Source organism: Silene latifolia, chromosome 11, assembly GCF_048544455.1.
Source record: "Silene latifolia isolate original U9 population chromosome 11, ASM4854445v1, whole genome shotgun sequence".
NCBI lineage: Eukaryota > Viridiplantae > Streptophyta > Magnoliopsida > Caryophyllales > Caryophyllaceae > Silene > Silene latifolia.
Genome location: NC_133536.1, coordinates 156,661,165 through 156,683,207, shown reverse-complemented (window position 1 = coordinate 156,683,207; position 22,043 = coordinate 156,661,165). Strand labels below are relative to the sequence as shown.

General features: G+C 37.7%; 1 protein-coding gene across 2 annotated transcripts; it reads left to right on the top strand.

Annotated features, from left to right (window-relative positions):
* Window positions 1–15,388: 15,388 nt before the first annotated feature.
* On the top strand, window positions 15,389–21,241 carry LOC141611989 (uncharacterized). Of its 2 annotated transcripts, none has more exons than XM_074430679.1 (6): window positions 15,389–15,780; window positions 17,186–17,239; window positions 17,469–17,549; window positions 18,375–18,444; window positions 18,518–18,606; window positions 20,569–20,834. In XM_074430679.1, the coding sequence occupies exons 1-6, from the start codon at window positions 15,613–15,615 to the stop codon at window positions 20,596–20,598; spliced, it is 492 nt and encodes a 163-aa protein (XP_074286780.1). In that variant the 5' UTR covers window positions 15,389–15,612; the 3' UTR covers window positions 20,599–20,834. The 2 variants fall into 2 exon arrangements, with proteins under 2 accessions (XP_074286780.1, XP_074286779.1); XM_074430678.1 differs by lacking the exon at window positions 20,569–20,834 and adding an exon at window positions 20,857–21,241 and having other exon boundaries at window positions 15,393–15,780.
* Window positions 21,242–22,043: the final 802 nt, after the last annotated feature.

Here is a 22,043-nt window from a genome sequence, read left to right as displayed (position 1 = left end):
ATATTCATTTAAAATCTCTCCCACTCAATGTAAAACAATTTGCAGATCTGGATCCACAAAGGTCGTATTTTACAATCGATCCGTATCTAGAGTGGTTTCCCCGACTAGAGAGTAACTTAACCGATAAAACGAATCCGTATCCGAGCATGGCCATGCATTTCGATTCTGACTCCTCGAGTGGCCCCGAGAAATATCGAGTACCGATAAAGGCTGAATATTTCCTTCAACTCGACTCCTTCCGATCTAAGCACAACATGAAATGACCAGAAAAAAATCTACTTGGCCCCTCGTTACGGATGACCGTGAGAAAGAAACCAAAGTCACCCAAAATCTGCCGTAGTCTCAAGAGACAGTCGATAGTCAAAGAATCGACTCTTAGGATCACTATGGAGGTCCTATCCACGACCAAGGCGCGAATGTTATAAAACATTTAGGACTCCACGTCGATGTCACGGTGGTGTCCTACGAAATATCCGTATAAATCGCCTCTGTGATTGGTCGGTCAACCGGTTGACTTATGGCTCGTTGAACCCACCATCAACCAACGTCACAAAATAATTGCCAGAGTTATCGGCTCATGTGGGCAATTAAGGACTGAAAAATATAATGTTTGTTGATTCACTTTGTGGTGTTCAAAATTTGTCGTACAAATCCACATGAAAAACAAAATATATGTATAAATATCAAAACGATGATGTCGTATAGAGTACAAAAGAGGATGAATCTAATCCATAAAAGAGTACTACAACTCAGGAACACGTTTGATTCCCATGGAATTAACGTGCCCTTCATGCTTATCTTGTCGTAATGCTTTAGTGAGAGGATCTGCTATGTTATCATCAGTAGCAATCTTTTCTATCACTACTTCCTTTTGCTCCACGTAATCCCGGATTAGATGAGCTTTCCGTTGTACATGTCTAGATTTGTTACTAGACTTTGGCTCCTTAGCTTGGAAGATGGCACCACTATTGTCGCAATAGATGGTGATCGGGTCATTCGAACTAGGCACTACTGAGATAGTCCATGTAAGAATTGACGCATCCATATCGCTTCCTTTGTTGCTTCAGACGCGGCATAGTACTCGGACTCGTCGTAGAGAATCTCTAATAACAGTTTGTTTCGAACTCTTCCGGTGATGCAGCGCCATTAAGAGTAAAAACGAATCCAGACCGAGATTTTGAGTCATCTCGATCCGTTTGGAAGCTAGCATCTGCGTAGAAGGTTGCGCATAGCGTTTGAGAGCCTCCATAAGTCAATGCCCAATCTTTAGTCCTCTGGAGGTACTTAAGAATGTTCTTTGACCAACCAATGTGGTTCACCTGGTTCTTTGTTGGAATCGACTTGTCATACTCAATGCATATGCCACGTCCGGGCGTGTGCATATCATGGCATACATGATTGATCCTATAGCCGAAGCATAAGGAATCCGTGTCATGCGCTCTTTCTCTTCCGGTGTCTCCGGTGCCTGAGACTTGCTCAAATGCACCCCTGGAGCCATCGGAAGGAACCCCTTCTTGGAGTTAGTCATCTTTGAATCTCTCTAGGACTTTGTCTATGTAAGACTCTGATCGAGAGATAACATCCGTCGTGATCTATCTCGATAGATACGGATGCCTAGAATTCTTTGCGCCTCTCCCGGATCTTTCATCTGGAAATGGTTTTTCAACCATACTTTCACCGAAGTTAAGAGAGGTATGTCATTCCCAATCAGGAGTATGTCATCGACATACAATATTAGGAAGACAATCTTGCTCCCACTCGACTTGATATATAAACATGGTTCCTCGACCGATCGAGTAAATCCATTTTCTTTAATCACTTGGTCGAAGCGATGATTCCAACTCCGAGATGCTTGCTTTAAGTCCATAAATGGAACGCTTAAGTTTGCACACTTTCTTAGGATGTTGTGGATTGATGAAACCTTCGGGTTGTACCATGTACAACTCTTCCTCCAAAAAGCCGTTTAAGAAGGCGGTTTTCACATCCATTTGCCAAATTTCATAGTCATGAAAAGCGGCAATCGCTAAGATAATCCGAATGGAACGCAGCATGACTACGGGTGCAAAGATTTCATCGTAGTGCAAACCTGGCACTTGGGTGAAACCTTTAGCAACTAGTCGTGCTTTATAGATATCTTGTTGACCTTCCACAGAATACTTTATCTTGTAAAGCCATTTGCATTGAAGGGGACGAACCTTAGCAGGTAAGTCAACAAGATCCCATACGTTGTTCTCATACATAGAGTCCATCTCGGATTGCATGGCCTCAAGCCATAGCTTTGAGTCGGAACTAGTCATGGCACCTTTATAGGTTGCGGGTTCACTACTCGTTAAGAGTAGAACGTCTTCTATGTCATGTTCTTCGACCATACCAATGTATCTGTCTGGAGGAATAGAGACTCTTCCCGACCTCCTAGGTTCCTCAGGAATATTCACCGCAGCCGGGATTGAAGGAACAGGTTCCTCCAATGGTTGCTCGGTGTTTGGTTCTGGAATCTCCGACAGGTCGAAGGTTCTATCACTCTTTGCATTCTCGAGAAATTCCTTCTCTAAGAATGTCGCACTGGCCGCAACAAAGACACGTTGTTCGGTTGGCGAATAGAAGTAATGACCAAGTGTTCCTTTAGGATAACCTATAAAGTATGTCTTGACCGATCGCGGGCCGAGCTTATCCTCGTGTCTCCACTTGACATAAGCCTCGCAGCCCCAAACCCGTATAAAGGACAAGTTAGGGACCGTTCCCTTCCATAGTTCATATGGAGTCTTGTCAATAGCTTTAGACGGACTTCGGTTAAGTATTAGAGCAGCTGACATAAGAGCATAACCCCATAACGAGTCAGGCAACACGGTGTGACTCATCATGGATCGAACCATATCAAGTAGTGTTCGATTTCTCCGTTCGGACACACCGTTCAACCGAGGTGTTCAGGTGGAGTTAAGCGTAGGGCAATCCCACAGTCCTTTAGGTGTTGATCAAACTCGTGAGAAAGATACTCGCCACCACGATCTGAACGCAGTGTTTTAATCTTTCTACCTAATAGGTTTTGTACCCTATTCTGGTATTCTTTGAATTTCTCAAAGGATTCACTTTTGTGCTTCATTAAATAGACATAGCCATATCTACTCAAATCGTCCGTGAAAGTGATGAAATACCTATAGCCTTCTCGTGCGGTGATTGACATAGGACCACATACATCCGTGTGTATGAGCCCTAATAGGTCAGCAGCGCGCATTCCAACACCTTTGAAGGAAATCCGAGTCATCTTACCGATGAGACATGATTCACACGTGCCAAATGATTGAAAATCAAAGGCCGAGATAGCTCCATGTTTGATGAGCTGTTTTACGCGTTTCTCATTAATGTGTCCCATACGGCAGTGCCATAGATACGTTTGATCTTTGTCACCAACCTTTAACTTTTTATTCATTACGTGTAATATTTCATTGGTCTGATCTAAAACATAAATTCCATTCATGGAGACCGCCTTGCCATAAATCATATTGTGTAATGAGAAAATGCAAGAATTATTCTCTATTACAAATGAAAAACCAAGTTTATCAAGCGCAGAAACAGAAATAATGTTTTTAGAAAGACTGGGTACATAATAGCAATCATATAATGATAACTCAAATCCGCTAGGAAGCTGGATCACATATGTCCCCTTGGAGATGGCAGCTACTCTTGCTCCATTCCCAACACGCAGGTCCACCTCACCCTTTACGAGGGGTTCGATGTTTGGAGCCCCGCACATGATTACACGAGATGAGAACCACAACCAGTATCAAGTACCCAAGTTCCGTAACTTGCGTGGTTAATCTCAATCATATGAATAAAAGTAGAAGAGAGAGAAGACATACCAACAGGTTTAACACGACCTGCCTTTAAGTCCTCATGATAAACAGGACATGTGCGTCTCCAATGCCCAGTCTTGTGGCAATGATGGCATTCCATGTTTTCACTCTTGCTCTTTGTCATGCCCGATGAGTTGCTCGCCTCACCAGGACCACTCTTACCTGAACCCGACTTCTTGAACTTCGCCTTACCTCTTTGTTAGGTTTCACGGAGCTTTGCCCTTACCTTTCCCTTTGTTTGACACAACGAGAACATCTGTTTTGAGCTCCCACTGAACTTCATGTCCTTCTCGGTCTGTACGAGGAGGGAGTGCAGTTCATGGGGAGTTTTCTTCAAATCATTCATATAGTAATTCGCTCTAAATTGCGAAAAACCATCGTGGAGTGAGTGAAGCATACGGTCGATAACAATGTTCTCGCTGATGTTACGATTAAAGGTCTCGACTTCTCGACATTCTCAATCATCTTTGAGAATGTGTGGGCTAACCGGTTGGCCCTTCTGGAGTCTCGCATCAAAGAAGCGAGTGGTATGCTCATAGGTCACGATTCTCGGTGCTTTCGAGAATTCCTTAGTGAGCGTGGTGAAAATCTTGTTTGCACCATGGGCTATGAAGCGTTTCTGCAAATTGGGTTCCATTGCAAAAATGAGTACGTTTTTAATCGCACCGCTTCCATACGAGAAATCGTTAAACTTGGCGATTTCGGTAGCTCTAGCCGTGGGACCTGGGTTTGCCGGGAGGGGCTCTAACAAAAATTTGAGCTTCCGTCGGCGGTGGCGGCATTCCGTAATGCCGCCTCCCGATCCGCGAAGTTGGATCCATCATTCTTCAGTCGAGTAGACTGATTCATCTGATTCATGAAGATCCTAAGCCAGGACTCACGGTCCAATGTGGCACTTGGCATTGGGTTATCACTTGAACCAGCCATTTGTTGTTTAGCAGTTTAAAATCGTGATCTACACTGAAAAAGAAAGAAAAAACAAAACGAAATAAGCAACTCATCGAGGTGATTTAAGTCTATTTTAAAATTCATTTTAAACATGTAGACTCTTGCACTTGCATAATTGATCTCCCTCAAGAAAGATACAAGTGATCCCAAGACTCAATTTCTGTAAATTGATAAGCCAACTGTTTAGCTAATTCTTCCGGAAGAACTCTTGGTCGATAGATTTCTGTAAATCCTATCTATAGTCCACCATAGTCACAGGATCGTACGAGTGACCATAGTGTTGAGATAAAATAGGTCAATCAGTTCCAACTTACCCGACGTAGAAGGGGTCATAGTATGCCTACCGACGAAGAAGGGACTCATTGGAGTTTGACCTATAAAGACCGTTCTCAATTTTAGTTTATACGAGGAAGATCCCATCAACAAAATTATAATTCATTTTAAGTGAACGAATAACTAGCGTCTGTCGTGAATGAATTTATTTGGAAGATGGCTTAAAAACGTGTGACATGAGAATGTCAATGAAAACTAACTCGTGACCTCTATATGTGTCAGTTTTCATGCAATAAATTATAGGTGGTTTGGTTTTTAGGCGGAAAATGATGCAAATTATCGTTGCATAACTCTGGTGAACATTTTCCTAGTTCTACTCCCCTCATTCTTTTCTTTTTATACTCCACAAAATCAATTAACCATTCAACTCCTTATTACTTCTACTTAATTCTTTAATGCTCCGGTTACCTTCTCATTGCTCTAAAACTCACATCTCATTATTTCATATCAGTATCATCTCACTATTATTTGCTATCACTCACATTGATCACCAATCATTTTTTTTTTTTCAAAATCCCAAAACTCATTTCATATCGTTACTTGCCCAAGGAAATCACACATTAGTTTCACCTTTTGATAATACAAATTCCCAAAGTCACTCACTATCTGCAAATCCACGTCGCGTCATATCCCCATTAAGTTCACTCTATACCACTCTTCTCAATCCCTCTAAAACGACCTTTCATTACCTATATTCTAAACCAACACAATTCCTATCCATCTCCCTCCATAATCCCTTACGAATCTCAAGTTACCACCATTCGCATCCCTCATTTCAATCTTTTCATTCTCACGTTGCATAAACTCACATCATCCCTTGCCCACATTCACTTACTTTTACATTACTCAACACACAATCATATCACTCATCTCATCTCACAAAACATGCTTCATACCTCAATAAGCAATGCCGATCTTCCTTTTCTCTTTCCACTATCTATCACAACACATATAACTCATGTCCTCCCACCGAACTCATACTCACCACAGGTGCCACTCCTTACATCATAAGATTGGGTAACTTACGTACCAGGACCAACACATACGTGAAATAACGCATAAAGAAGCAAAAGAACACCTTTAAATTAAACATAATAGGCAACAGAGTCAAAAGATAAGCATATGACCCAAAATAGGGGTCACTAGATCGAGTACACGCCACTCGATCGAGTGAGTGAGTTACTCGATCGAGTAGGTGAAGATCAGAGACACGTATAACAAATTACTAGGGCTACTCGATCGAGTAAGGGCTACTCGATCGAGTGAGGGCCACTCGATCGAGTACCTTACGCATTTCTCAGCACTGTCCACTTTTCGTAAAACGGTCATAACTCACTCGTTTCTTGGTCGTTTTGGGCGTATGACCTATCGTTAGAATCGTAAAAGAACAAGCTATCACCTCCAATTGGAATAACATCAAAATCATATATACATATCAAGTTATAACAGTTTAAAGACAACCTCTCTATAATCAAAAAACATAACTACTTGATTTTTACTTCCAAACAACTTAAACAACAACAAGGTAGACTAAAAACAACTCAATACTCATAAAATCAGTATCCCTAACCATATGTTACTATCTTCAAAAGCCAAGCAACAACATCCATTATGCACATACATCATTCAACTTACCAAGCATGTATTACCTACATGTTTTTATTCTATAACTTTACTCAAACAAAATCACAAATATATAACATCAAGTCTCCTATTCACATGTTACTAGCATATCAACATTATAAAATCTCTTCCATCATACAACATGCTTTATCCGAAATCATATTATCATGCAACAATTATTCATCTTTTTCCACCAATTATTCATGCTCTTACTCAAACTTTCAGCTATATAAACTCGTACAACACTACCAACAACATATATATATATATATATATATATATATATATATATATATATATATATATATATATATATATATATATATATATATATATACACACACACATAACTCTATGTATAACTCAAACCAAACAAATTTTCTTTCCGTATTTCTATAATGCAATATCGTAAAACAACTATCATGCTTTCAATCAATAACTTACGAAATCACATCATCACCATCTTTTTCTACACATTCCCCATTCTCCACATACATATATCCACTGATTCATGCCACACATCACTATATAGGTACACAATTCACAAGATAAACACATAGCGATCCCGACTCATATCCCATGGTGACCGGTTCAAAATTATAGGGCAAGTTCGCGACTTTAGGACGTCTCCCAAGTCTTTGCATTAGCTCCTACAACTTCTACCCGGGTTCATTTTAGTTTGACTCTCTATGTTCATTTGATTCATTGGTGACAGGTTTCAGGATCGTCGCTCTGATACCACTTTGTGACACCCCCACACTCCAAGTGCCTTACCAGAACCACCCAGGTATAGGAACGTCACCATCTCAGTTACCCGAGGCAATGATATTCATAAGACAATAAAGAAACGTACTTTAAAAGTAAATATAATTTAATTGATTACATGACCAAAACCAAAACTGTTAAGCTGAAATACAAGGTTCTCAGACGATCCACTAATAAAACTAACAAAGCTATAAAACATCGTCTGACACATCGGAAGACTTCTAACTGCCACGTGATGACTCATCCCAGCTATCTCATACGCGTCATATCATACCTGCTCAATAACTGATCACCATCCCCGAATGGATCACCACGGTTTTTAAAACATTTAAACGGGGTCAGTACTAATTACACAATCAAAGCCACACTGAAACAATCATACAAACAGCTCACACACAATCCAGTCTCCATCTCCAATCACCTCATAACTGACTACACACCAAAGTGTGTAGTCCTACCAGAGTATCCATCGCAACAGATACTCCTCGCCGCCAGTGGGGGACATCGGCCGTTCCCACCTAAGCCCCGCTCATCTCCATTGAGCGATAAACCCATGTTCATTAATGTGCACATCCCTTCTATAGCAGATTCCATAGAAGGCGAATCAAGGGCATGAAGTCACTCCCGCAAGTGACTCCACTCAGCCAGGGACGCACCCCGAAGAACACAGACAGCCAAACAGTAACCACAATACAAAATCAACAACCGTCTGAATCAATCTACAATATGAAATCACAACCGTCTGAATCAATCAACAATCACTAACTACAGCACAATCACCACACACATCATTTAACTAATACTGAGTAGGGAAACCCTACCTGGGAAGCAATCACAGACTCAGACGATCTAAGCAGCTACTCAGAATCTCTCCTCAACAAAGCCTCCTCCTATACATATATACATACAAATACTACCTTAATCATACAATCATAAAAACCCCCAAATCCCCAAATTAGGGTTTAACCAAAATCAAAGAAACAATATAAAAATCATACTAGGAGCTTACCCACAATACGACGGTCTCAACGGCGTAAAGAACTTAACGATCCGACGACTCTAGCCATTAGGATTTGCCAACAACGCAACGAGAGAGAACTACGTAACTTCTTTTTCTTTTGAAAGGTTTAGAAAGGTGAAAACTAATTAAAGAAAATGACGGAAGCCTTTTATATTAATCTCGCTTTATTAGCAAAACCCGTCAAAACAAACCCGTAAAACACACTTACTCGATCGAGTAAGGCACTTACTCGATCGAGTGCCCCCTACTCGATCGAGTACCCAACCTACTCGATCGAGTACCCTACAGGCAGACTACTGTTTTGCGTTAAAACTACTTACTCGACAGAGTAAGTCCCACTCGATAAAGTACCCATAGACTCATAAAACCGTAGTATCACACTTCTATTTTCATTCAACAAATCATTAATTATAGTCCTTTGCCACTCGGTCATCTCTCCATCAACCCACATAAAAAATCCGCAACCGCGACTATTGGAATCGGGCTTGTAGAATTTGCATGTAACATATTTTCTTCTCGGATTTTGGAATGTCCAAGAAGTCCTATTTGCACATGGAATCCCACATCTGCATTTCATGACCATGTTTGAGGATGAGGTGGACATTTTATCCCTTTTCAATTTTTTTAGAAGTGGGAGAATAAGAGAGGACAGATTAGAATATATGGAAAGAAAATGAAGTGAGGCGAGTGAGAGGTGAGAGAAGTGAGAGGTATAGATTAGGGAAATTGGAGGGAAAATAAAATTAGAGGAATAAAATGGGAGGGAAAATAGACTGGAAGAGTATTTTCATTTGAGAAGAAAATTTGGAGCCTCACACGTGAGAAAGCCACGTCATCACCGGAATTTCGACTAAAGTGGCCTGAGTCTTATTTTTGGTAGGTGTTAACAAAAAAAATATAAGGTAGTTGAAAGCCAAAAAAAAGTAAGGTAGTTGTTCACAAATGGGTATAAATATAAGGTAGTTTCTGACAAAAAACCCTAAAAACAAACCTGGGTACTTAAAATTAGAAACAAACCTAGGTCTTAATTTGTAACTGTGTGATTGAATGAAACTAAATTGAATCGATACAATTCATGCAGCAGATATTATTACAGTTTTTGTTCAATCGATTATTGTTAGTATTATTATAGAGAGATTTTTGTTTACTAGGGGTTTTGCTTGAATCATAATTGTTGAGAGATTTTTGTTTACTAGGGGTTTTGCTTGAATCATAATTGTTGAGAGATTTTTTAAAAATATTGAGAGTTTTTTGCAATTATAATAGAGGGTTTTGTTTCAATTGAAAATAGAAATGGGAGACTGAAGATGAGTATTGTGGGTTTAGGCAGAATGTTCTAGACGCTGTACAATTTTGATGAATTTTCAATTTTTAATGCATTGAAAATAAATTGCGCTCAAGCCAAAATTAAATACACCCGCCAATGACACTATAAGGCAGCATAAAGTGCTTTTTATGGTCGACGCTCTATTAAAGCGTCAACAGTGAAGCGTCATAAACGAAAGGGATTTGTAGTAGTGATTATATATACTCTTACTCGTAATCGTTTGTTTAGTCTTTAATAGATTGAGTACAATTTACAATTTAAGCAAGTAATGTTATATCAACCTTGGCTATAGCATTGAAGATTTGTGAAGCATCGTTCAAGTAATGTTATAGCAGCTAGAGCTATAAGCCTATAACATTGAAGATTCTTAAAGCGTCATAGTAACTGTAACAAGTTTCAAGTATAATGATCACTCAAGCAAAATGCTCGATCAAGTCTATAACAAGCTCAAGAAGAAGGGCTTATGATCAAGATAAAGAGATGATCCTACCACTGAAGATCTCCATGAAGATTAGCTGGTATAAGACATCGTCTAATAATGGTATCTTAAGAAGTAATATTGGAAAGGTAAAGTTATAGCTATTTCATCTATAACTTTACTTACCAAACTTAAGGTTATAGCCATTTATACTATAACCTTGGGTTGCATTTTAAAGGCACGATTTTAATAGTTTTAAAATCAATTTTCAAAAGATAAAATTCTTCAAATATGTTTCGAAATCATGTGTGTATATGAAAGAGATGAAATAAGGTTGATTTAGAACGAATGATTTACGTTATCCTATTGGTTAGTAAAACGACTTATGAGTCGTCATGCTACCTAGGGTTTGCTAGATTATCTAAACCTAACCCTAATCTACATCTTGATATTTTGACCTAGGGTTTCGGCTAAGATGGGCTTATGAGCCGTGTGAGTGCCGAGTTAACTCCCTATGCAAGTAAATATTATTAGGTCAAATCCATAGTATATTGCTATAAGATATTTTCATACCTTATCAATTATATTAGAATTACCTTATTTACTTAATCAAAATATTTAGTAGATTAAATTAAGAAGAGATAAGATTTGTTTCTTATGAGACAAACTACTATGCCTCACGGCACACTTAGGGTTTCGACCAAAACCTTAGTTTCTCTCTTCTACTATATATACGCATGTTGTTCATTGATGCAAACAATCTTTTTGAAATATAAAATTCCTTGCAACCAATTTGAGTTTAATCGAGTATTTTATTTGTTTTGCAAATGAAAATCTTGTACGAAAAGTCGTTCTCTTAAATTTGCGTATTAATTCTTAAAGTTACGTTATAAGATAATAGTACTTCACATTGTTTCTACTCGTTCACCTGTGTGAACACCTAGAGGAACAATCTAGTGCTTTTTTAGTAACTTAGGATAGTCAAACCTTAGTTTCTCTCTTCTACTATATATACGCATGTTGTTTATTGATGCAAACAAGCTTTTCGAAATATAAAAATTCCTTTCAAACAATTTGAGTTTAATCGAGTATTTTATTTGTTTTGCAATTGAAAATCTTTTACGAAAAATCGTGCTCTTAAATTTGCGTATTAATTCTTAAAGTTACGTTATAAGATAATAGTACTTCACATTGTTTCTACTCGTTCAACTGTGTGAACACCTAGAGGAATAATCTAGTGCTTTCTTAGTAACTTAGGATAGTCAAAACCGAATATCTAGTGATATTCAATTTGAGTTATAGCTAGAGTTAGTTATAATACGAGTGGGTTGATAATTTTGTAATCCGGAGAAAGGTACTAAAATTATTAATCGAGAATAGTGGACGTAGGCTTCGACGTGTGAAGCTGAACCACTTCAAGTATCGTGTATCCTTGCAGTTTTCTTTATCGTTCATTTCATTACGTTTATAATCGTTTAGTTAATTAGTTAAAGTTTAGTCAATAAACTTTAAATAATTAATTACTTAGATATAAAATAAAAAGTAGGCATAAGTTTTAAAATACTCAATCCCCCCCCGAGTATTTCGACTTGGATAGACTCTTCAACAGATTTAAAATTAGCAAGGGTGTTCATAAAACAAAAGAGGTCCCTGACCCTTCGGGGTGCTGAGCTTGAGGTGAAGCATCCTAGAGCGGCCCGGTTCAGGGCTAAATGGACGCAGGCCTAGTCCAACCCTTATTGGACAGCAGACCCAGTCCATGGTAAATTAGATTATAGACTCAAGGTGGAGTCTATGGTGTTCTAGTGTGAGAGCTCAATTTGCTGGAACATGGCCGATATAAGTTTACTTGAGTGACTTGTATTGTGGTCGAGTGATTTGAAAGTTGTTTGTTAAATGCGACTATCCGAGTCAAGGTGTAGAATTGTTATTATGTGACTCGTACGTCGCTTACGGAATATGTCGGAGTGTGATTAAAGATGGTCAATAAACTAACGAAGAAAGGAGGTAGAAACAATGGCAATGAAAAGTCACGACTCGTGTGTGTCTTCTTGTTGGTCGCACGTAAGTCTGATTGTTACGGCTATATACAGAGTACAAAGTAGCAGAGATCTTTCCTACGTGATTTTGCTAGAATTGGAAACATAGCGGGGTCCCTTATGGATTTTCCTATTCTTGTTTCACGTCAAGTCTTTGGCTAAGACTTTAGTTCTTTATTTAGTTTAGTGAAAATTGTTATTTACCACCTATTGTTTACCATATTTTACAAACTATCACCTTGTATTTCATTTATTAAAAATAACCACCTACCTTACACTGTATATATCCGGACTCCCACCATAATTCATTCCCGATCATCATTTAGCATAATTCACGACTCGTTAAGTTAATATATACTATAGAAAGACCAAAATACCCTTATCTTAATTCACTCAAAACCCTCATTTACCATCTAATTAAATGACAAACAAAACCAAACACCTCAAACTCAATAATAAAATCACAATCAAATTAATCTATATCTTTGAAGAATCAAAATCAACAATCAAAACTGTGAGGACCCTTCATCTACCAAGAGAATCAACAAATCAATCATCAAAAATCTTACACAATCTCAAAGGTTTAAGTAATTGACCCTAAAATGCTATCATCTTTCCACATTATACAACTCCACCATCCTCTTCCTCACCACTAGTCAATCTCCAACTTGTCACTACCATCACCCCGGACCCACGAAATTCCCTCAATTACCCACGAAATACCTAGATCTAGCGTTTTTGTGGGTGGTGAAGACGATTTCACAAGTTGGGGTGGGTTTTTCGGGAGGTTTAATAAAGGTTTTGAAGATAAGGGTGGAGTTTTGATGTGGTGGTAGAGTGCCGACTGATGGAGTTGGGTGGTTGACTGGCAAGAGATCAAAGTTCGTGCTTGTGGTGGTCGGGAAAGGTTTGACGCGGTGGTGGGGAGGGTGCGGTGACTTGTAGGTAAGGGTGGCAGGTTCAAGGATGCAATGAAATGGTGGGTCTGAGTTGAGAGTGCAGAGGGTGGTAGTTAGGTGGCAGTGGTGAATAACCGGTTGATCGGGTGATGACTGATGAGTGAATGTTTTGGTGAATAGTGAGGTGGTGGTCAAGTAGGGGTGGTGAGTAGATGGTGGGACATGTGGTGAGGTAGCGGTGGCAAGCGATGCTTTAAGTTTGGTGGTGGTGGTGGTGGCGGTGGTGGGGCATAGCAATCTGGGTTTGATGATGGTAATATGTTTTGATGATTGACAATTTGATGATGAAGATACATGAATTATTGGGGTGTTGGTGATGAATGATGTTTGTTTACTCTTTTAGTTTTAGGTGCTAGTGTGTGTTTTGAGTGAATTAAGATAAGGGCATTTTGGTCTTTCTATAGTATATTAACTTAATGAGTCGAGAATTATGCTAAATGATGATCAGGAATGAAATATGGCGGGAGTTCGGATATATACAATGTAATGTAGGTGGTTATTTGTAATAAACGAAATACAAGGTGGTAGTTTGTAAAATACGCTAAATACTAGGTGGTAAGTAATAATTTTCACTTTAGTTTATTAGATAATTTATCTTTATTATTTTCCTAATTAGATTAGTCTTTGTTAGGGTAGTTTAATATATAAACACTACCTTGACTTAGTTATTCTTTGAGGAGAGATTTGTAAGGCAAACACATTGAGAGTTTTAAAGGGCAGATCTAGAAAAACTTTTTTGCTCATCTTTTGCAATCTGTAATTCCCCCGACATAGTGAAATATTCTCCCTCGCCTCGGTGGATGTAGCTATCGCATTGATAGTGAAACACGTAAATCTTGTTTCAATATCGCTTCCGCACAACATGTCGTGTCTGACACACGACACAACAAAGATATGACGTGCGACGTGTCGGAGTAACACATCACCAAATACATCATATTGTTTTTAATTTTTAGCTAAATGCGTGATATTTGTGGTCGTAAAATCATGTGTCCAAGTGCTCACATGTTTGGATCGGCTCAATAAAGGCGACGGGTTAGTTTCCGGTTAAGAACTATTTACGGTTACTCCGCACACTTCAGAAGACTATTTGCTTAATTTTTTTTTTTGGTAGCTTTATAGTGACATTCTTTCTAATAAGAGTTTGCTCTTGTTGCCCTTTCATTTATGCTTGCTTCTGGTAATTTGAAAATCTTTGATTTTCGTTTACCGTTCTCATCCGTAAGGATGGTATAGATTGATTTCTAGTTTCTTTACCTTATCAAAAAAAAAAAAAAAAAAGTGCTCACATGTTTGTCAAATGCCAAATAGCACACTTTAACCCAACTAAACAACCACTAACATAGTAACATACCTCCGACAAGCCATGCACAACCACGGGTAGGACTAATAAAATGCTAATAAAGTATGTATTTATTACAATTTCTAGCGATATATAATGAACATATAAGCTAACAATACTAATATATTATATATACCCTAACCCTAATCTTCAAGTTCATCAATTAGGGGCTACCGTCTACCAATTTTGGTGGAGGTAAGCCCCAATTTTTCCGTTTTTCTTACTAAATATCTATTAATTGTTAATTATATGCAAATAACTCTTGCCTCTCCTTTATTGGAGATTTGTCCTCACTTTTGTGTGAGTTTGGTCCTCATCTTGTGTGAGATTCATCCCTCTATTTGAGAGGTTCAAGAATTATGTGGAAGATCAATGGTCTTATCTGTAGTCATATGGTGCTGCAATGGATATTGGATTATTGCTTACGATTTGTGAGATCGGACAAGATTCAACTCTTTCAAAACTTTATTATCAGATCTATGGATCCCCTCGCAATTGACTGTATGAAGAAACAGCGGTATTTTAGAGGGTGGTGTGCAGAAACGCTTTTATCTAATAACGATCTTAGTTTCAGGCAGAGTTTGTCTTGCTTGATTTGTATTCATTTAATTTTAATTTTTATTGCAATTCTTGTATGACATATTATTATTATTAATGAAATTGATCTTTTACTAAAAAAAAAAAAAAAGCTAACAATACTATCTGTAGAAGAGAAAAGCGAAGCCAACCCTCAAACCCGTGAATTTCATTGGTCCAAAGTCCAAACCTAGTTTACTCTAAAAAAACCAAATTTCAAAAATAAAAAAAGTTAATTAAAAAACTCCAAAGAATGAGGAGAGAAAGTTGAAGAAGAAAATGAGTGAATAGTCCAACGTGAGCTTGAAACTTCTGGAACATACGACATACTTTCCCTCCATATTTTCCCCCAATTCTTCAGATCCCCAATTTCACCATTTTCCAATTCAAATTAGGGTTTGCGACGAAACATGGAGAACGCAGGAATGTCGGATGAAAAGCAACAGACTTCATCCTACACTTATTGGGTTCGACAATCTACCGCCGACGCTGCTCCATTGCCGGTTCCTAAGAAGCTTTCTTCTCAAGATCAAAATAATTCTTCGCAAACTCCCAATCTTGGCTCCGTTTGGAATTCGGTGTGTTTTCCTCTTCTACTTTATCCTTCCTATTTATCTACTTACTCCGTCCAAACCAGTGTTTGATTCAAGATAAACAAATGATAAATGCTACGTTTTGTGTTTACTTCCTCCGTCTCGATCATCTGTTTACCTTTTTTATTTTATTTTCTGCGAGGGTATCTTAATCAAAGTTAAACAAATGATTGGGAGGGACCGAGTACTTTTCTTTGTGTTTTCAACTGTTTGATTAGATCAATGTTTGTATATAGCGTGTTTTATTTGGAAAAAAAAGGTTACATAGCTTCTCATATAAGGTGCTCTAATGACAATTTGCATCGTATGGTTGTATTTTTTGGTGGTATGTGGGCTGGGACTTTGTTGATTCGTGTTGATCTGACATTATATTCCTGCCAGTCTATTGTTTCGTGTAGTGTTCTGATTTGATGGAGAAAAAGGCGGGAGCTTTTTTGGTTATGCAACTTAGTTTGAGGGCAGCTAAAACTAATCATTATTTGAAACTGTTTGTATAATGTAAAACAGATAATAAAGATCATCACGCATTAATTAGGTGGCCTTGTTCTTTCCGGCTCAATTGAGCATTAGAGTTAGTTGTTTACCTTGTATAACGCATAAAATCGGATAAATTCTGTTCAATGTTATATTTGTAAATTTGCATACACCAGGATGTAACTAGTGACACTTAAATTATTATGCATCAACATTATGGGCTGATGTTATTGGAGCAGTAGTTTTAAAGTTCAGTGAAATGAATGGAACTACATGCTGTGTGAGGAGGGCTTTAAGATGGAAACAGGGTAGTGGGAAAATTGAGAATAAACTATAGTGAAAGAAAAAGGTAGTTATAAAGGTGGGAGAGTAATAGCGTCACGTAATTTAGTGTCTAATCATTAAGGCAACTATTGTTGGGATTCCTACCTCGTACCCGGTAACGTCAAGGTTTAGTTTTTATTGACTCTCCTTGTTTAATGTGTGTTAAAACCACCCCTTGGAATTTCATTTTTCGGTTGTTAGGTAATGGAATGCGGTAATATGTTCTTATTGTCTTAATTGTATGCAAAGTTGGGATCATCGTCGAGTTATTGCTGTGCTATGTTATATTATACAAAGTGACGTAAAGTAAGCAGTAGTGTGAGACTGTTGGTTCTTTTCTGTCGCCACAACACTTAATCTCAAGTTAAATCTTTTAATACTCAAGCTTTATTAGCCAGACTATAGTAGCAGCTGTTTATAAAGACGTTTTGTCATGAATCAGAACGGAAAAACAAAACAGTAACTTTCATATCTGCCGTCATGGTTTTTGGCATATTCACTTTATTGATTGCATATTTGCTTTGGTGATGATAATTGCATCATGGCTTTGCTTTCGTGTTCTACGAACTTATAACTTTTTTATATGTTTTAGGCTGGAACATGGGAGGAAAAAAACCTCAATAAATGGGCAACTGAAAGGATTAAGGTTAGTTGTCTATATCTTAAATGTTAGGGACTTTCCCCAGTTATGGACAACCGAATTTACTGTGGCCCTGACACTTCACTTTTATATCTATTGAATGCATGTTTTTGGTTGGAAAGATGGAGGAAAATATTCAAAACGCTCTCCCTCTCTTTGTTTCCTTAATTTGCGTTAATGATGAATTGATGATAATCAACTAGTTTGATGAGATCATTTCATTATCAAATTGCAGGAGTTGCTTTCATCTGTGGGCTCTCTGGAGTTTTCAAATGGCAAAGCAGAAGTGAGCGAAGTTTCGACCTGTACAGGCGATGTGAGTGTACAGCTTCTGCATCATATTGCTGCATGTGATATTGTGCCTTGTTTGTTTTATACTAAACTAGTCAAGAGCTCATTGAATGAGTATTCAGCTTGAGATATTATAACTTGAAAAAGATTACCAATCTTGGGGAGCTTCTTATCTCTGGTCTCAATTTTTTGACGATGTAGTACTTAATGCTCTGCAACATTCCATTTAACAATATAGTTACGCTAGCAAATGAAGGTGATACAACTGAAGTACTGTGCTGATAAATATCCTAGACTTATGTTATATTCATCATATGAGTTAGGAAGTAGGAGTATCTTTTTAAGCATTCGAAATTCCAATACAGATCTGAAATCTGTTGAACATATCTCTCAGACTCCAGTAAGTGCGAACAGCATATAATAAAAAAATAGGCGTATACATTTTATTCACTTTGCTGGTAAACTTTTAACTAGCTCCGTGACTTCTTTATGCTTATCCTATTGTGAAGTTACTGATTGTTTATACATGTTACAATGCACTTTTTCCTTAAACGCGAACAATGCATAATCAAAAATAGGGGAATAGTAAAACTTTCAATTATGTTGCTTAAATTGCTCAGTGACTTCTCTCTGCTTATACTATTGTGAAGTAGCCGAGTGTCAATACACATACCCATGCCCTTTCCGTAAGGAAAGAGTCACTGTGGTTTTTTGAGTGCAAGATTGCGTACATTTGATCTCCACTTTCTTTGCAAAAGGCAGGAGCCATGAGGCACTGGGTAAATGTTATGTTTCTGAACTCTTCAATGCTGTAATGTTATGGTAATGTCATTTGACTCGGATGATGCAGGCTTTCTTGGTGACTGTGCGTAACAAGAAACGTGTTGGCTATACATACGAGCTAACTCTTGTTGTCAAAGGTTTGTACTTGTTTCTGTTCTAGATGCTCTGTAGTTTTTGCCAAAAAGATTCTGTAACCAGTGGTAGGTACAGGTGAATGGTTGGTTGGTGGTGAAACAAAGAAGGTGAAGGGATATCTTGACATCCCTGAGTTCTCATATGGTGAGCTAGATGATCTGGAGGTATGCTCTGCCAATTAGCTTCTCTAATCTTTGAGATTCTAGAGTTTGGTTGTGTCAAAACTCAAAAATGTAATCCTGGAGAATTAACTAGCTATTGTGATTAATTGGCTATATTTTAATTCTTATAGTTCCGTTAAAAAAAGATTAATAGCTATGTTAGTTCTCTGCATTAATTATAATCGTGTGGATGGCCCAAATCATAAGCATCAAGTATGATAATAATTGAATTTATAAGAATCTGATAATAAAAGTCAATACAATATAATGCTTTATATGTCGAAACCTTATGCATTGTGGTGTTCCAGCTTTCGAAGCTGAAAATCTATTCACTAATCATGATTAGTATAGAGAGAAGAAAGAGAATATTTAGTCTAACATAGATGAATAAATATGTGATGATTCCTCTATAACTTGATAAAGGTAATTCTAGTGTAATGAATTAAAGTAAAATATGATGCAACTGTAAATGATGAATTTGAAGTGATACCATGTGTACAGTCGTAATAGGACCCAGTTGAAGGGGTATCGGTTGATAAGACGTATCATAAAATAAGGCAATGATAAAAGAAGGCAATGAACCATCACTTACTTCGGTGGGAATGATTGTGCGTTGTTAGTTGCACGATTGCGCCAATCAGCCAGACAAGGTGCTGGAAGATTGTAAAATTGTGCTGATTTAAAAACAGAATTTAGCACTATATCACAAACATCCTCAAATGCCTGTATCTTCAGTGAATATTTTTGGGTGGATTTCAAATTTTGCGGCTAGGTTCCAACTTGTGCCAATCCATTACAAGGCATATCCTGAAGGATGCCCTATGATGGCTAAAATACCCCTGAAAGGCTGAAATCATATAGTATAACAATGAAAAAAGTACCCAAAGCATAATATTTTCGTTTAATGATGGTATAACTTGTCTAAAAAAAACTTGGATAGAAACTAACAATATAACACACCAGTATATCTAAAAAAATTGTGATATATGGTGTCATGGTGTCACTCCTCTCTAGTTTATGGGTTTGATTGTGTTTATCATGTGCTTCTAAGAGATATTGTCATAATCTATTCTATAATTTTGTTGTGTTTTTGTGCTTTGTCCCCCCATTTGTACTCATTGTTCTTGGAGGTTGTGGTGGCGTCCACCTCATTGGATGTAAAATCAATCTGAGGGGAATTATTGCTTTTCCAATGGTACCTTATGTTTTGTTTGGATACGAGTTTTATAGGGTTGGAGAAGGGTAAGAGGAATAGGAACGTGGGAGTTCCCCTTCCAAATCTTTCTTATGTTGAGAAGAGTATTATTGAACATATAAGGGGAAAGGTCAATTGTGACCCAATAAGGGAAATGGGGAATTAGTGTCCCTTCCATTTATTTTCAATTCGAATTGTGACATGCTGCCTCCAATTCCATTCCTTTCCAGATTCCTCCATCCACATAAGAGTTACTCCCTCCATTCAAGCCTAAAGACCCCTTTTTGCACATATCCGAAATCACATTGTAAATTGTAGAAAATTATAAACGTCTATTATTCTTATTACTCGTGAAGATAATCAGACAAAATTCATGTGACAATCTAACGTGTGCCCTAAGGGCACACATTAAGAAGATAAATATGGAAGGATTCACAACATATTCTCATGAGAAATGTAAGAATAAACTTAGTGTTACCATAATTAGTGAGGATATCTAATGAATCTTCCCATATTTATCTTCCTAATGTGTGGCCTAAGGGCACACATTAGAAAACCCCTTTTTTAATATATAATGCAAAAATTGTAAGAATTCTATTTGCTCGTGAATAGTGTCACTAAGGCAAATGAGGTATTTGGATTTGATTGTTAGTTATCTATCAATGATATTTTGTTCAAGCCTAAAGCCATAGTAGAAGTACAACGAAAGCTCACCGGGTTCCATAACCAACAAAACCCAGTAACAATAATGGTAACTCTCTTTTTTTTAGGCAATGCGTTGTAGTCTCCTTCTTGCATGATTCTTGGAAGGAAATTTGAGGTTAGTCCGTTAGTCATTTCAGCCATTCAAAGATGCCTACACGGAAATGAAGTAACTCCTAAGAATTGAGTTAAAGTGAGGAATATAGGGCTAATCATAGGAAGTATAACAATGCTTTACTTCTATACCGGGCCCACCCCATTTACAAATGGTTGTTTTTCCCATTTTGGAGGTGTGTTATTCGTAAGATGCTTATTATGTGTGGCTGTTCTAAGTCTTTCATTCATACTGAGCGTAGGTTATGGTGAAGATAAATGAAGACAAGGATCTTCCTGCACAGGATAAACAGAATATTAGACAAGATTTGAAGTCTTTCTTACAACCTGTACGTGAGAGACTCATGCAATTTGAGCAGGAGCTTAAAGAGAGGTAGAAATGTCAATGTACTTCATATGTACTTTAATTTATTGCCATTTAGCTCGCTAGTTTCCAAAAAGTAATGCTACCGGAAACTGTGGGAGTTTCTTTCAGCAACATGTAACATTAGAAGGTTAATTCCTCAAAGGAATGTCTACGGGACTTTTGGTTTTTGCTATGGTCCTTCCCGTTGTGTTTGTTGTAAACTTGTCAAATTTGCAAGAAGTTTGAGATATTCTTTTAAAAAGTAACCATAATCGTTCTGCAATCCAAATTCTTGGTAGTTGGCACTCTTATACCCGTTTAAAGTGAGACTAATTGTATTAAGGATACTATTACTTTCCTCGGAGTGAGGTATGACCATTGAGTGGAAGATTGATGTAGTACATCATATTCTGTTGAAGTTAGTTAGAAGGTTTGTTAGAGGTTGTTAGCTGTCGTTAGCTGTTGATGAGCTGTTAGTTGTCATTAGCTGGCAAAGTCTGTTATATAAACACATCAATACTGTAACAAACGCATTCATTCATTCAATCACATATACATTTTCAGTTTAACAATTCAATTTTCTCTCTACTATCTCTTCCTATAAACTCTCAACAACTCTACATCATCTTCAAGGTCGAGCTCGGCTCCATTGTTGGTGTTTGTTGAAGTTGCAGTGTTCCAACCAGTATACTGCATCATTGGTATCAGTTGGTCAAGATCTTGGCGCCAAAAACAAGAACGAAGAAGACAACAATGAAAGATCAAATTAAGGGTTTGCAGTCTCAATTAGCATCTCAATCACAACATACCCAGAAGTTGGAAACTCAGATTGCACAGATGATGACATTGATGAAGGGTATACAAGCTTCTTTGGGGGAACGACCATCTTCTACTGCAGACAAGCCACCAACTGCTGAAAATTCTCCAAGACCTTTAGGGTATACTCCTAAACTTGAATTTCTTGTTTTTGATGGTTCTAATTCATCAATGTGGCTCAAGAAATGTGTTAGATACTTTTCTTTGTGTCGAATTCTGGATGAACAAAAAGTGGATTTAGCTTCTTTGAACATGATTGGTAAAGCT